Source organism: Styela clava, chromosome 2 (genome assembly GCF_964204865.1).
Source record: "Styela clava chromosome 2, kaStyClav1.hap1.2, whole genome shotgun sequence".
In the NCBI taxonomy this organism is placed as follows: domain Eukaryota; kingdom Metazoa; phylum Chordata; class Ascidiacea; order Stolidobranchia; family Styelidae; genus Styela; species Styela clava.
Window position 1 is genome coordinate 19691146 of NC_135251.1, and position 12376 is coordinate 19703521.

Consider the following 12376-nt stretch of genomic DNA (forward strand, 5'->3'; position numbering starts at 1 on the left):
TTTCAGTTTTTTTAAAGGTTTAACTTTAAGTCATATAAATGGCGGATCTTTCAAAAGGTGAAAATATTTACTTGTTTAAAAATTGGAACGAAGGATTTGTAGGTAATGGTTCGTTTGGAGACGTTTACCAGTGCTTCGATGAAAATAACCACCGATATGCCATCAAATTGTACAAGTTACAAGGAAGCAATCGTGAAATTGATAGTGTGAAAAAGGAGATTGATGAAGAGGTTAAATTACTCCAAATGATGAAGACGTCTGGAAATGTCATCAACGTATATGGATGTGTAAAATACGCGTATTATATAGGCATAATTACAGAATATATGCCACAGGGTGATCTTGACTACTTTATGCAACAAAAAGAGCATTTTATTCCACTTTCTATCAGACTTCAAATCCTTTATGATACCGCAACAGGTTTAGACCATCTTCATCGTTACTCCTTTGACAAAAAGATAACGCATAATGACTTGAAGCCTGGAAACATTCTCATTGATGATAACTTTCATGCAAAAATTTGCGATCTTGGAGGAGCAAATATTGCCGGGTATGCGCCATATAGTTTGAATATTCAAGAAAGAAGTCACAGTACTGTGCATACCACTCGTTATGCCGCCCCGGAATTTTTGGACGAAGACCACCGACGAATTAGAATGGATTCTCAACACACACTCCGTCTAACAAGACGGATGGATATTTATAGCTTTGGAATGATGATATACTTCGTTTTAACAACGAATCATCCATTTTCGAAGTTTCATGATAAAGCCGAGCTAAAAGAGTTCATAATTAAAGGCATAAAGCCTGATTTGGAAGTATGCGACATCTTTGAACGTGTTCAGGCTGGAGAAGACAACCGTGGACTAATTGAAACTTTGGTTGAGCTAGCAAAACACTGTTGGAAACAAGATAAAGATGAGCGCCCCGAAAGCGCACGCTGGCTCAGAAAAAAGCTTAAAGAACTTTTCTCATCCAGCGGCAACGTTGAGATGGATGTTAAAAAACTACAAGATAAATTCCCAACAAAGCAGCATTCTACAGGCGAAAAAGTTTCGTTGGATGTTTTTCTTAACCCCTATATTGGGATCTCCAAACAATATAGCTCAGCAAGTCAAAGGATTCACGAAGATGAGAATGAAAAAGCAAATGTACCATAAATTAGGATTATATATAAATAAAGTATCAGGTTTAAACTGGTGAAAAATTTTAAGATCAAAGATTGTTGTACGTGAAAACAAATGAGAAAAAAAAACTCTTTTTAAAATCTATTGTCCTATTTAGTTATTCAATTCATGATTTCCTTAGACACATGTATATGTCAGAATATGGTGCTCACGAAGTATTCGTACCAAAATGGCGCACAACCCGAACATAGTATGTGCACCAGGTTAGGGTTGTTCAGGTTGTGCGTCATCTTGGTACGAATACTTCCGGAGCGCCCAGAATATTATGTAATATATACAGATTTTATGTTAACAGTCAATTATAACTAAGTTCTATAATGTAATTTCTAGGTCTCATTTGTCGATTTAAAACAGTTCATACTGCATTTATTCTACAGAAGTAGAATAATATTATTTGTCAATAATATGTATGATTTCTAAACAAATTTGTAATTGACATCGATGAATTTTTTATTACGGGCCTTTTTAGTTTGTATCATATTTTAAAATATGACTATATAACTTATATCGTGTAAACAATTTTATATATCTTTAGACGCATGAAAATAATTAATTAATTTGTGATAGTCCATAATCTATATTCTAGATACTAACCATTACTAAGAATAAACGTTTACCTGGTATCACTCTCTCAGCAAATTTACCGATCTGTACTGTCCAGTCGCTCAAGTTGCAACTTCTACCCTGCGTTACTGACCGCCAGCGGGGAAAGATCTTCACATTGTATTTAAGTTCAATCATCATTATCTATTCCTTATATATATCTCCATTGTGCATTTCATCCTTCTCGTTACTACTTTCCCTACACTCCCGTATTCAAACATTTGACGGAGCCTGATTATTTGGCTAATGAAAAGTGGAATGCATGGATTATGCCAGTCCAAAGTTTGGTTTATACAACATTGCGACCTGATAGCATCATACCTACCTATTGCCGGACTGCCAGTACCGGTACATTCATTACACAAATAGTCATTGCTTGATTGCCTGGCTGTCTGGACTTCCTATGCATACGCATTTTTATTTAGCATTACCTTATTGTTTCAATCTTTATGAAAATACGAAATGAGGCACTTAAATTGAATGCCAAAAAGAGGTTTGAACACCCTAATCTCGAATGTGCAACGAATACAAGTGCTGAAACGAGTTCCCAGTACTACGTCATCAGAGGCCATTTCTGAACTGAGGATAATTTTCGTTGACGCAATTTTCGACAAGTATAAATCTGAGTCGACCTTATATAAATGGTGAGCGTCAATAATTCTAAAAAAAATTATTGAATCAAATTCACCAAATACAATTTTTCATGATAACCCACCTTTAACGCAATACCAGCAATTTAACATCAATTCGGAAGGATCGTTAGTTTTGGCTTGAGTATTTCATGTATCCATAGACTGCTGTCACACGACCCAGATTAAAATACACTTCCAGGGCAGTGTTGCTCAACGACGATCGTGCTTAGGGTTTCGAGATAATGTGTCCTTTTCTGATAGAGTTTGTGGTTTGTATCATTTTGGCAACATAATTCCCATTGAAATGATAAATATGTATTGCATGTAGCACAAATGGTGGACTTATAATAAATGAAAAAGGGAATGAGAAACCGGTAAGCGCCCATGATCTCCGCTGATACTTGAGCTCCGCGTCGGTACAAGCTACCGAGATTATCCAATTCGTTTTAGTCTCATTATCTTTTGGCATTTCAGTGTCATCGTCCCACATGGCGTTAGAACTTACCAAACAGTATAACCCTCAGTAATATTACATGGACAGTTTATTCGTCACTTATCTAGTCTAAATGTCAAATCCAATGCGTTTAATTTTTGTTGACATCCATGCAATTCCATTGCAGTGACTGTGTTACCTAAACTACCAGTTCATTTCGACTGCCGCGCATCTCGTCGGCATCTCTGTATGAGTAGTATACTGTGGCAAGTGAGTAATACATGTTCAATGGAATTTAATGGCTTCCCAGTATGTAACTACCAGTACTGAACAAATACATAAACGGTCAGTCATAAACGGTCAGTCACTTGTTTAACCGAAATGAAAAATACAAATTTCCTTGAATTTTTTACGCGCGATTACGACCGCATTCCACTCCAACGTTTGTTGCAATCCATGAAAAAAATGAAAACCTTTAGCGGCATGGTCACTGCACTGCGCGTCTCGTATAAGCATTTTGACATGAGTGGTAACACAATGGCGTATAATTAATACATGTTCACCAAAATTCCCAAGACTTCCTCAGTTTACGGAGTATCGAAACAAAAAGCGGTTTTATCGAAAGAATATGTTTTGGGAACTCAAAGTTTCGACTTGGTTGAAAGATAAATCGTGACGAAATTGGAATTTTTTCAAATATAGCCTTTTTTCGCTGCTGCCATGGAAACGAAATATCAATCCGGACTATCGGTGAAACGTACATTAATAGAATGACTGGATAACCCACGTCAGACATTACATACCGATAAAATCGAGTTCATGAAAAACTAAAAAAAACTACAGGAGTTGGTTGCTTTACAAAACATGTGTATCACTATGTCAGAATTGGAGGTCATCATACTACGGCGCGCGGGTCTCATCCGGCCACCGCACTTCGATTTAAAATATGAAAATTTAATTGAGCAAATATGCTCATGTGTTTAACTTTGTTTATAACCATAAAAAAAACACGTTATTAGCGACATTTTCAGTGTTTCAAAAATACCACTGGCTGCGCCACTGATACGGCCTGTGATCGTGAATGCTTCTGTCCATCTGACTCTTCATGGGAAAGTTTGGTGACCCCTACATTTTATGAACATTCATAGATACAACCTCGTGAAACCGTTTCGTCTTTGAATCTAATTATATTCATATTATAACATCAGACTATAATTTATGATTTTAAATTATTTATATTTTGTTAAGAAAACGGTTCTGATAAAATATATCCGTATCAAGTAATTGTTTGCTGACTACATATGCAGATTAATGATAATAGTGATTATAACCTGTCTGAATCATTTTGCTACTTTTACGAGTCTTTGCCACTTATGCCCTGATAAAACTAATAAGTACCTTTACAATTCACGATGGAAGGCTTCGTTCACATCAATAAATACTTACAAAGATTTTTTTTAAATAGTTTATATTTAAAATTATTTTTAAAAAGCTATACCTGACAGTAATAACTTAAAAGTATATTTCTGAAGAATATTATAATTAAAGGAATAAAAATATAAGAACGAAAAAAATAGGCGGGACTATTAACACAGTCTAAAGTAGTTCCAGGATAAATATACACGTTAAAAATATTCATAATCGATGAAGAATGTATTAAAATAATCAAAAAGTAATATTTTACATCCCCACATAAACATGGTGTTTTTACACAACTGCTCATTGTCACTTTACGTTTTACTTCGGATTCAAATTTCTGAAAATAAATTAAATTAAACATTAAAAGTGAGAAAGATATGATTATTCTTTTCAATAGCCAAATCCTAAAAATCATTATTCAATAAATTTGGTTATACAAATCGCAATTTTTTCAATCGAATTTGGGCCGTTGTTGTTTTATTTCGGAAATATATCGAATTTAAATATCCCTTTAAATATAATAATTGTACGGTATATATTAGTATTCATCCTTACCGATAGATTTCCGCTTGTTCATAGTGTCAATTTCAGCTCTGACTATTTCTTCAAAACTTATTTTAAGAACAACTGTAATGTAATAAATGAACATTATTTTTACAAAATTGCTCATTTGTGCAAATAAATCATGTTTAATAAACAAGCTTTCCACTAACAAAGAAATAAATCATATGATTCATATGAAGATCTGCGAATAGGTATAACTCAGTGCACCATCTATTTTTTTTTTTTAATTTTATAACAATAGTTCTTAAACCTCATTATGATTTTAGTGAACCATAATATTTTGGAAATATTTCAAATGCAATGACCCGAATTATTTTGTAACAAATATCAGCTATTTTTTTCGGTACAAATTCGAGATAGCTCCATCTTGCCGCTATTTACCATAATATAAAATATGCGTATTTCATAAACTTGAACATCAAACTGCCTTTATGGTAAAATCATTCATTTCAATTTACCTTGTGATTTTGAAGAGAGCTGTTCAGTCTTTGCAATATTTGTTCTGGTTTGTGAAGTTTTGTGATTAACATTTCTGCAACACGCCACTGGTAAATAAATATAAATCATGATTATTTAACGAAACTACAGTATTATAACGTGTGAATACAATGATGTTAGCAGTGAAGTAGATGGGAATTTTTAAAGATAAAAAAAGCATTAGGCTATGAGCTACTTCTGAAAAAAAAAACATTTAGGTATTCTCAATTACAAGAACAATATATAGTTAAAAAAAACTCAGTAATGACTGAACGATGCAGCTTGCAAAAAACGTCTTGCCTCTTGCTCACCTGTAATTTGTCTTGGATGCATTGCAGCAAATACGTGGCAAAGCGCATGAGAAAAGTTTGCACAGTGAGGTATTCTGTTGGTATTCCGTGAATCTATTTGAACAACATGAAAAAATTCATTTATTTTGTTTTACTGTAGATATTGAATACTTTTATAATTGATCCAAACCAAACTTATGATAAAAATTTAATAAATATGTACAATAACATGAGCACAATTGATCCAATGGTAGGCACTTCCTTACCTGATCCACTTTTCAACTCAATATGTCTGACGAATGCTTTTCGGCAACCAATTAAGCTCGTTTGAAAACAGCAATTTAACATTTTTAAAGAATTCGCGTTAAAATTTATTTATGAATAAACTCTTTCGTTGTCAAGTATCGAACAGATATCACTGGTATTTGGATTGGAACTCCAGGCGTTTTATATACTTTCAGTCGCATGGTAAGTGTTGTAACTGCCCACGGTAAATCCCCAGAAGTAAAAGCAGTTTAGATCAAATATTAGCTCATCCAGGGCAAATTAGAGTTTACTCACGTAACGCTGTTATGTATTGCTAATGAAACACTGCAAAATTGAGATGCAAATCTACAGATTTTTTTTACACATCAGGTTTGTTTTAAATGAATTAAAGTTTGAATAATAAGTATATATATCAATTACTGAATATTAATAATGTACCTTCAAATATGTTTTGAAAATATTTTCCCAATTTATTACAGACTTCAACGTAAATTTTATGACTAGGTGAAACCCCTCAATGAAAGAGGGTCTAGCCCTAGAGAAAAGTGTAAATATTATTCTGAACTTTTCGTCTACAAACAGATTTCGTCAATAGGTTATGTCACGTGAATTGGAAGAAAGCGGAAGTTTGGGCATGGGATATTTTTATAGCATCTGACGTAATGACTTTACAGCCATTATTAATTTTATATGAATTGGTCTCGTTTAATTTTATAGATTGAGGTTATTTATACTGCTTTTGTGTAATTCATCATAAATGGTGGTTTTGTTTCTGACAAGTTGCGTGTATTGCGCAATAATGCGTAATCAAACAAAGAAAAATCCGGGAACATTGTTTTGTCTCAAAACAAACATTATATTTACAATAGGGAGAATGAATATACTTTACCCTCGTTTCTAATATCATGGGTGACATGTGTGTTGCAGATGTGTTGCTGATAATAAAAATAGACGTTTTTTTCAATAGCAAACAAACGAAAAATATCTGATACAAAAATGCTAGTTAATGTATTGACAATGAATGGCATTTACATACAAGTAAAACATCGTTTTATCGCAGAAACCTGGCTCAAGATTGAATTGCAAACATCTGAGCAAAGTCTAATATTTACATCGAGAAACCGTCAACATACACTCCTACAATTCCCTGGGATTTATAAATATAATTTCTGAACCAAATTACCCCGGTAATACAACGAAGCTGAAGAAAATGAAGTGCAAGAACAAAAGAAGTATGACATCATATATGGTTTTACTTTCTGTATTTATTTACCATACTTTTAAATGTTGAAGACAGGAGCTTACTTATAGCGACATATGGAATGAACCAGAATTCAAATTTCTTGGCCAACTACTTTTTGGATCTAAACTCCGTTTTCCTCAGAGGGCGATACGTTTTACTCATTATAAAGCAAATGATACATAAAAAGTTATGCTGGTTGTTACAGCCCACGTCTAGCTTACCACGTTAACTTAGTTAGCCTGAGAGGGTGAATAACTAGTTTTCCAGCAGTATATGGCAGTTTAAATGGTTGGCTAATCACTAACACGACAAAATCGTTATTTAATTATATTGCAAAGAAATCAAAATAAACAAAATGTATGCTTGTCTAAACGTCGATGCCCGTTACTTGCATGTTGCAATAGCCGATGCTGCTGCATCGTGAATTGTTTGCATTGTTATATGTACATAAGCTATATAAAGTGACATGAACTGAAAAAATGCGATACCAATGGAAGTACCACGCAGGATACGTATAATTTTGTTGCAACCAGCATTGTGCACTCCGATATCCGTAATTGACAAAATGGGTCAAAGGACTTTCGTGCCCTTACCTTGACCATTTTACAAAGAATACATGAACTCGTAATGTGCTTTATACGACATTATTTTTTTATTGGAACAAATGTTAAATAGATGAAAGACAACAAACAGTCAAAATGTAATTGATCGAGCCAGAATAAAATTACATTTATAACAAAAAATGACTTTAGTGATGTTTTTACTTGATTTTTACTCAACTGAGGGACTTTACTTCAGCCCTTGATATTTTTGTACATTTGCACGGCACATAAATAAATTTGATTTGATGTTTTTTAATATTTTTTTTAAAGCTCATTTGTATACTTCTATATATATATATATATATATATTATTTTGTGTCAGTCACTCACGGCGCACGCTTATTTTAGATCAGTGGTCCCCCAAGGGGCCACGAAGCAGTTCAAGGGGGGGGGGGGGGGGGTGCACGACCCAAGGCTAAAAATTGATTATAAAGCGACTTCGTTTGCATAATTTCCATTTAAAAAGAAAATTTCCCGTTCACCTCAGTTTTATTACCTGAATAGGTTATTTTTTCCGGTCATGAGGTGTAGGCTATTCACTTTCTTGTGTGTGTGTGTGTGTTTGTGTGTGAATTGTTTGATCATAATAGAATTTTGAATCTACTAGTCAGAATAGCTCGTTGGTAGGCCGTCTAACCTGCAGGCGGACAGTTTCGCTAGAGATAACCGTCGATACCATGCAGAACTGCAGAAGTTTATATGTAAATTCCCTATGCCCGTAATACTGAAATGGGACGACAGTTACGTTGGCTTTATTGGCGATATGGCTGGTTATGTGTGCCTACAAGTTTGCTTTGAAATTAAGCAAGAAGACTTTTCGAGTTTCTGGTTATCTTTTTGCGATTCTTTCCTACCTCTTAGTAACAAAGCTTCTTCATTGCTAGTTCAATTTGCCACAACCTATCTGTGCGAATCTATTTTTTTCTAATCTTGTTACCAATAAAGCAAAATTTAGGAACCGTTCGGATGTTGACAGTGACAATCGCTTGGCTATACGGGAACCTAGTTAGACAGTCCCGAGCGCAAGATTCCCATTGATTGTTTACTAAAAAGCTTTGACTTTTTTGCCGGTGGTTTGTTTTTGCATTCTAAAAAAGGTCGTAAATACATAATACAACGCAAGATGGAACAGATGGGTGTTACAAACGCACAGAAAAATGTACGTTAAGGTTAATCCAGGTTACCAACCAGTTCCAACTAGTACAGGCTTTAGTGCAACTTATAGAAATACCTAATACCTAAGTACTTGAAATCAGAGTAAAATTGGTTTATTGCGAATCAATTTGTGTTTTTATCCGTGAACGTTTTTGTTATTGAAAGCTGTTGAATTAATTAGACTAATGCTTCGAATGAAAATAAAAGTGTAGGTTAAGCTAATTTAGTTTAACACTAAATCCTCTGTATAAAGTCCGTTGATAAAACAACTCACAGAGAAAACATATTGCCACGTACGTACAAATTCTTGTTAATCCGGTTGAGTAATCGCTGACCTGATTATAATAAACATTTAATGCATACGCAAATTAATGCGGTAAGTTGATCGTATGGAGGTAATCAATAGTTCCCCAATATATAGCCTAAAGCTATAGGGATTCGAAAGTAATGTAATCGAACATTAGAAACGGTAACAGTACAAATAAAGATCGTGTTTCATTTAGGAAGCCAGCATGAAGACTTTGGAACTGAACTATATTTGACGTACCATTTATATTCATACTTAATTCTTACTATGTGTCGATAATGTTACTTTAAGTCTTGGCAGTTGATAAGGCAATATGTTGTAAGGAATCATATTTGAAACATGCAACGTGAAAACGCAACGTCCGTATCCACGACTTTGGCGTTTAAATTATTTTGTTTTTTTGCATAACAATATCGGTACATGTACTTTCGATTTGTGCGACCACAAAACCTTGAAATATATACCGACGGTTCTGTGGTGAAGCTCTAAAGGTATGATCGGTAGTGTTGACTCATTTTTATATGCTGCTGGTAGTATTGTGGTTGAATTAATTTCTGGAAATGTCCTCAATTTTGCCATCCCACCCTTTGTGACATATTCTACCTGTTTAACTATTAACGAGGATCTTGCCTTATACAGATAATCAAGATTGAGAGGTTCTGACTTCAAATTATATCACCTAAAAACAAAATTTATGTCAGCTAGTTGTCAGATTACACAGAATAGTGTTATTAGATAGGACATATAAGCACTGACATTTATGTAGTTTTCCCCGAAGCATGGTTACGGGATTTTAATTGGAATGAAAACAGCTTCCATAAGAAGAGAGTTGTGTATTGAACAAGCCGTAGCAATCGTCCGAATCAGAAACTCTCGACGATTTTGTAGCTGAGTTGTATATACGACTAGACAAGGTAACAAAATTACAAACAATCATAGATTTGAATATTATTATATACGAAACGAAATATTACAACGAGTCATGGGGTTATTCGTAAAGGTTTATTACAAAGTAAATTGATGAAAATACCTTATACCTCGATGATACCTTGATGAATGATACCTTGATGAAATTACCTCGAGATAAAGTGAAACTACTTACTCTTATATTTCGAAGTTTTTGGTTGCTTTTCGCATTACTCGTTTTATACTGAGCCATGCATAGTTGAGTATACAACAAAGTGCTACATTAAGCCGGTAATTCCCATCTAAAACAATTAATTTTAATTGTTTAAAGTCACAAAATAACAAAACAAGCAGTATTATTTTATTTGTTGATTTGAATATGCCAATGTTTGTAGCGATCAACAGTATGCCAACTGTTCAATTGTAAAAGGTTTCACTGCATGGCCATCATTGTAGTGCCTACAGTCCAGTTTTGTACTGATAAAGAGTAATTGTAGTTACAGATGAAAAAAAAAGATCTTTGAGATACGTATATAAAATGGAAGTTCTTGTCAGCGATATCTTACCGATATCAAAATGACGTCCTCCACGGAATTGTGAGAATATTTTCTACTTTATTTGAATGGCAGTGTTGGTCTGTGCGAATTTTAGGTAATAACGAGGAATATGTTATACCATTTTCCTAAAGATATAGAGATAAAGCATGTATATCTCGTGTGTCGAATTTGTTTCTGAGTGGTTCCCGTATTGTGACTACTATTGTTTTTAAGGAAGTATGAGTCAGCGGTGGAACGTGTTACAGTTAACTTTCTATACCTAACTCATACCTAAACACAACCAGTATACATATAATGAATTGATAAATATTACCTAAGCGCCGGTAACTTTGTTCCACATGGCTTATATATTCAATCTGCCAAGATGACCTATTAATTTATTTTCCTCTACAAATACAAGAAAGAATTGCAGACCAATAGATTAACAAAGTGTGCGAACGGATGTTAGGCCAATTACAAGAGCGCAATGCTCAAATATATGGACACAAAACTGAAAACGAAGTTGCGCGGGTAGGCAATCTATTACAGCAAACTACCGGTACAGCAGCTTTGACGACATCTTTTGATCACAAGATCGCGAACGCGAAACCTCCACAAGGTGCGCAATTTTTAATTTTGATGACGTCTTCGCATACAAAAAACAAAACCTGTACAGCCCACAGAAACTTTTGAAATAAAAAAAGTAATAGACCTCTGGGAAAAATATAATTTTAAACCGATGAAAATTTCAAAGCAATTAATCAAGCGATTTTTTGTACGGTAGGAACAAGAAACAGATTAGGAATACAAAATGACAAAAAGATACATACTCGTAGGTTCATTTCGTGTCCAACAAGACAGAAATTTGCAACTACATTAGAAAGTCGCGCTTCGTATTCCAGCGTGTGAGATACGTTAAAATCACAATGGAAAAAGTTATTTGACAAATTTTACGATGGCACATGTTGCGCTGTATTCGCATGAATCATACTGTGCTCACCATTATTTCAATATCGACAAGGAAGGAGTATTTAGACCAGTTGAAATACAAGGCGTGTGAACGGAAGTTAGAGCAGTGTTTTTCAAACGATGGTTCGCTACCCAAACCTGGGTTGCCTGAAATTTTTTTGGGGTGTTTTTTTTTAACAAAAACCCAAAGTTCATGATTTTCATTTTTAATAATATTTTTCGTTTATTTGGTATTGAAGTGCTGCTCAATAGAAATAGTACATATGGTGAATATCACAGTGTAAAATCTGGGAAGCATCTAATAAAGCCGCGCCACGGTTTTAACAAATCGATGGTGGTAAACAAATATTGTTAAAATATTGAAATGAATAATAAGAAAATAAATGTTAGGTAAAAATGATTGCCTCATTCTGTATTTGTAATTTAATTTTGCGGCTCAAGAAGCAGGCTTGTCCATGGGAAACGTCCCGTGGGATGGGATGGGACAGAAGACAATTGTATTTCCTATGGGACACGTGGGAAAAGTGGACACTTTGGACAAGCGGGACACGTAAGACAATCGGGACAATTTTATATAAGATTACGTTTGTGCATTATTTTTTTAACATTATGTCCTTACCTTCGTGATTTTAACATGGTTAGTGAGGTTACGTGGTAGCACAATGTTGCGTATACACAATCAGAGTCAGAAATCATTGCGCGAATAGCGTAAGACAAAGGTTATGTAATATTGATTTATTCTAAAGCGCGAACACAATTCCCGGGAAACTGGCGGGCCGATTTGGA

The 12376-nt window shown here is 34.4% G+C and overlaps 2 protein-coding genes across 2 annotated transcripts; one reads left to right on the forward strand and one right to left on the reverse strand.

Moving 5' to 3' along the window:
* The first annotated feature begins 7 nt into the window (after positions 1-7).
* Positions 8-1810, forward strand: LOC120335887 (receptor-interacting serine/threonine-protein kinase 4-like). The gene has a single exon (XM_039403508.2). The coding sequence runs from the start codon at positions 39-41 to the stop codon at positions 1158-1160; it is 1122 nt and encodes a 373-aa protein (XP_039259442.2). The 5' UTR covers positions 8-38; the 3' UTR covers positions 1161-1810.
* Positions 1811-4361: 2551 nt separating this feature from the next.
* Positions 4362-6009, reverse strand: LOC120335398 (uncharacterized). Its single transcript, XM_078119356.1, has 5 exons — positions 5872-6009; positions 5627-5719; positions 5297-5383; positions 4830-4901; positions 4362-4611 (listed from the first exon to the last, which is right to left on the reverse strand). Exons 1-5 carry the CDS (start codon positions 5951-5953, stop codon positions 4604-4606), a joined length of 342 nt encoding a protein of 113 aa, XP_077975482.1. The 5' UTR covers positions 5954-6009; the 3' UTR covers positions 4362-4603.
* Positions 6010-12376: the final 6367 nt, after the last annotated feature.

Coding starts and splice junctions, on each gene's coding strand:
- LOC120335887 (XM_039403508.2), top strand. CDS start 39: ATGGCGGATCTTTCAAAAGGTGAAAATATTTACTTGTTTAAAAATTGG.
- LOC120335398 (XM_078119356.1), bottom strand. CDS start 5,953: ATGTTAAATTGCTGTTTTCAAACGAGCTTAATTGGTTGCCGAAAAGCA. Junction 5,720..5,871: donor TGAGTTGAAAAGTGGATCAG/GTAAGGAAGTGC, acceptor TTGTTCAAATAG/ATTCACGGAATACCAACAGA. Junction 5,384..5,626: donor GCATCCAAGACAAATTACAG/GTGAGCAAGAGG, acceptor TTTATTTACCAG/TGGCGTGTTGCAGAAATGTT.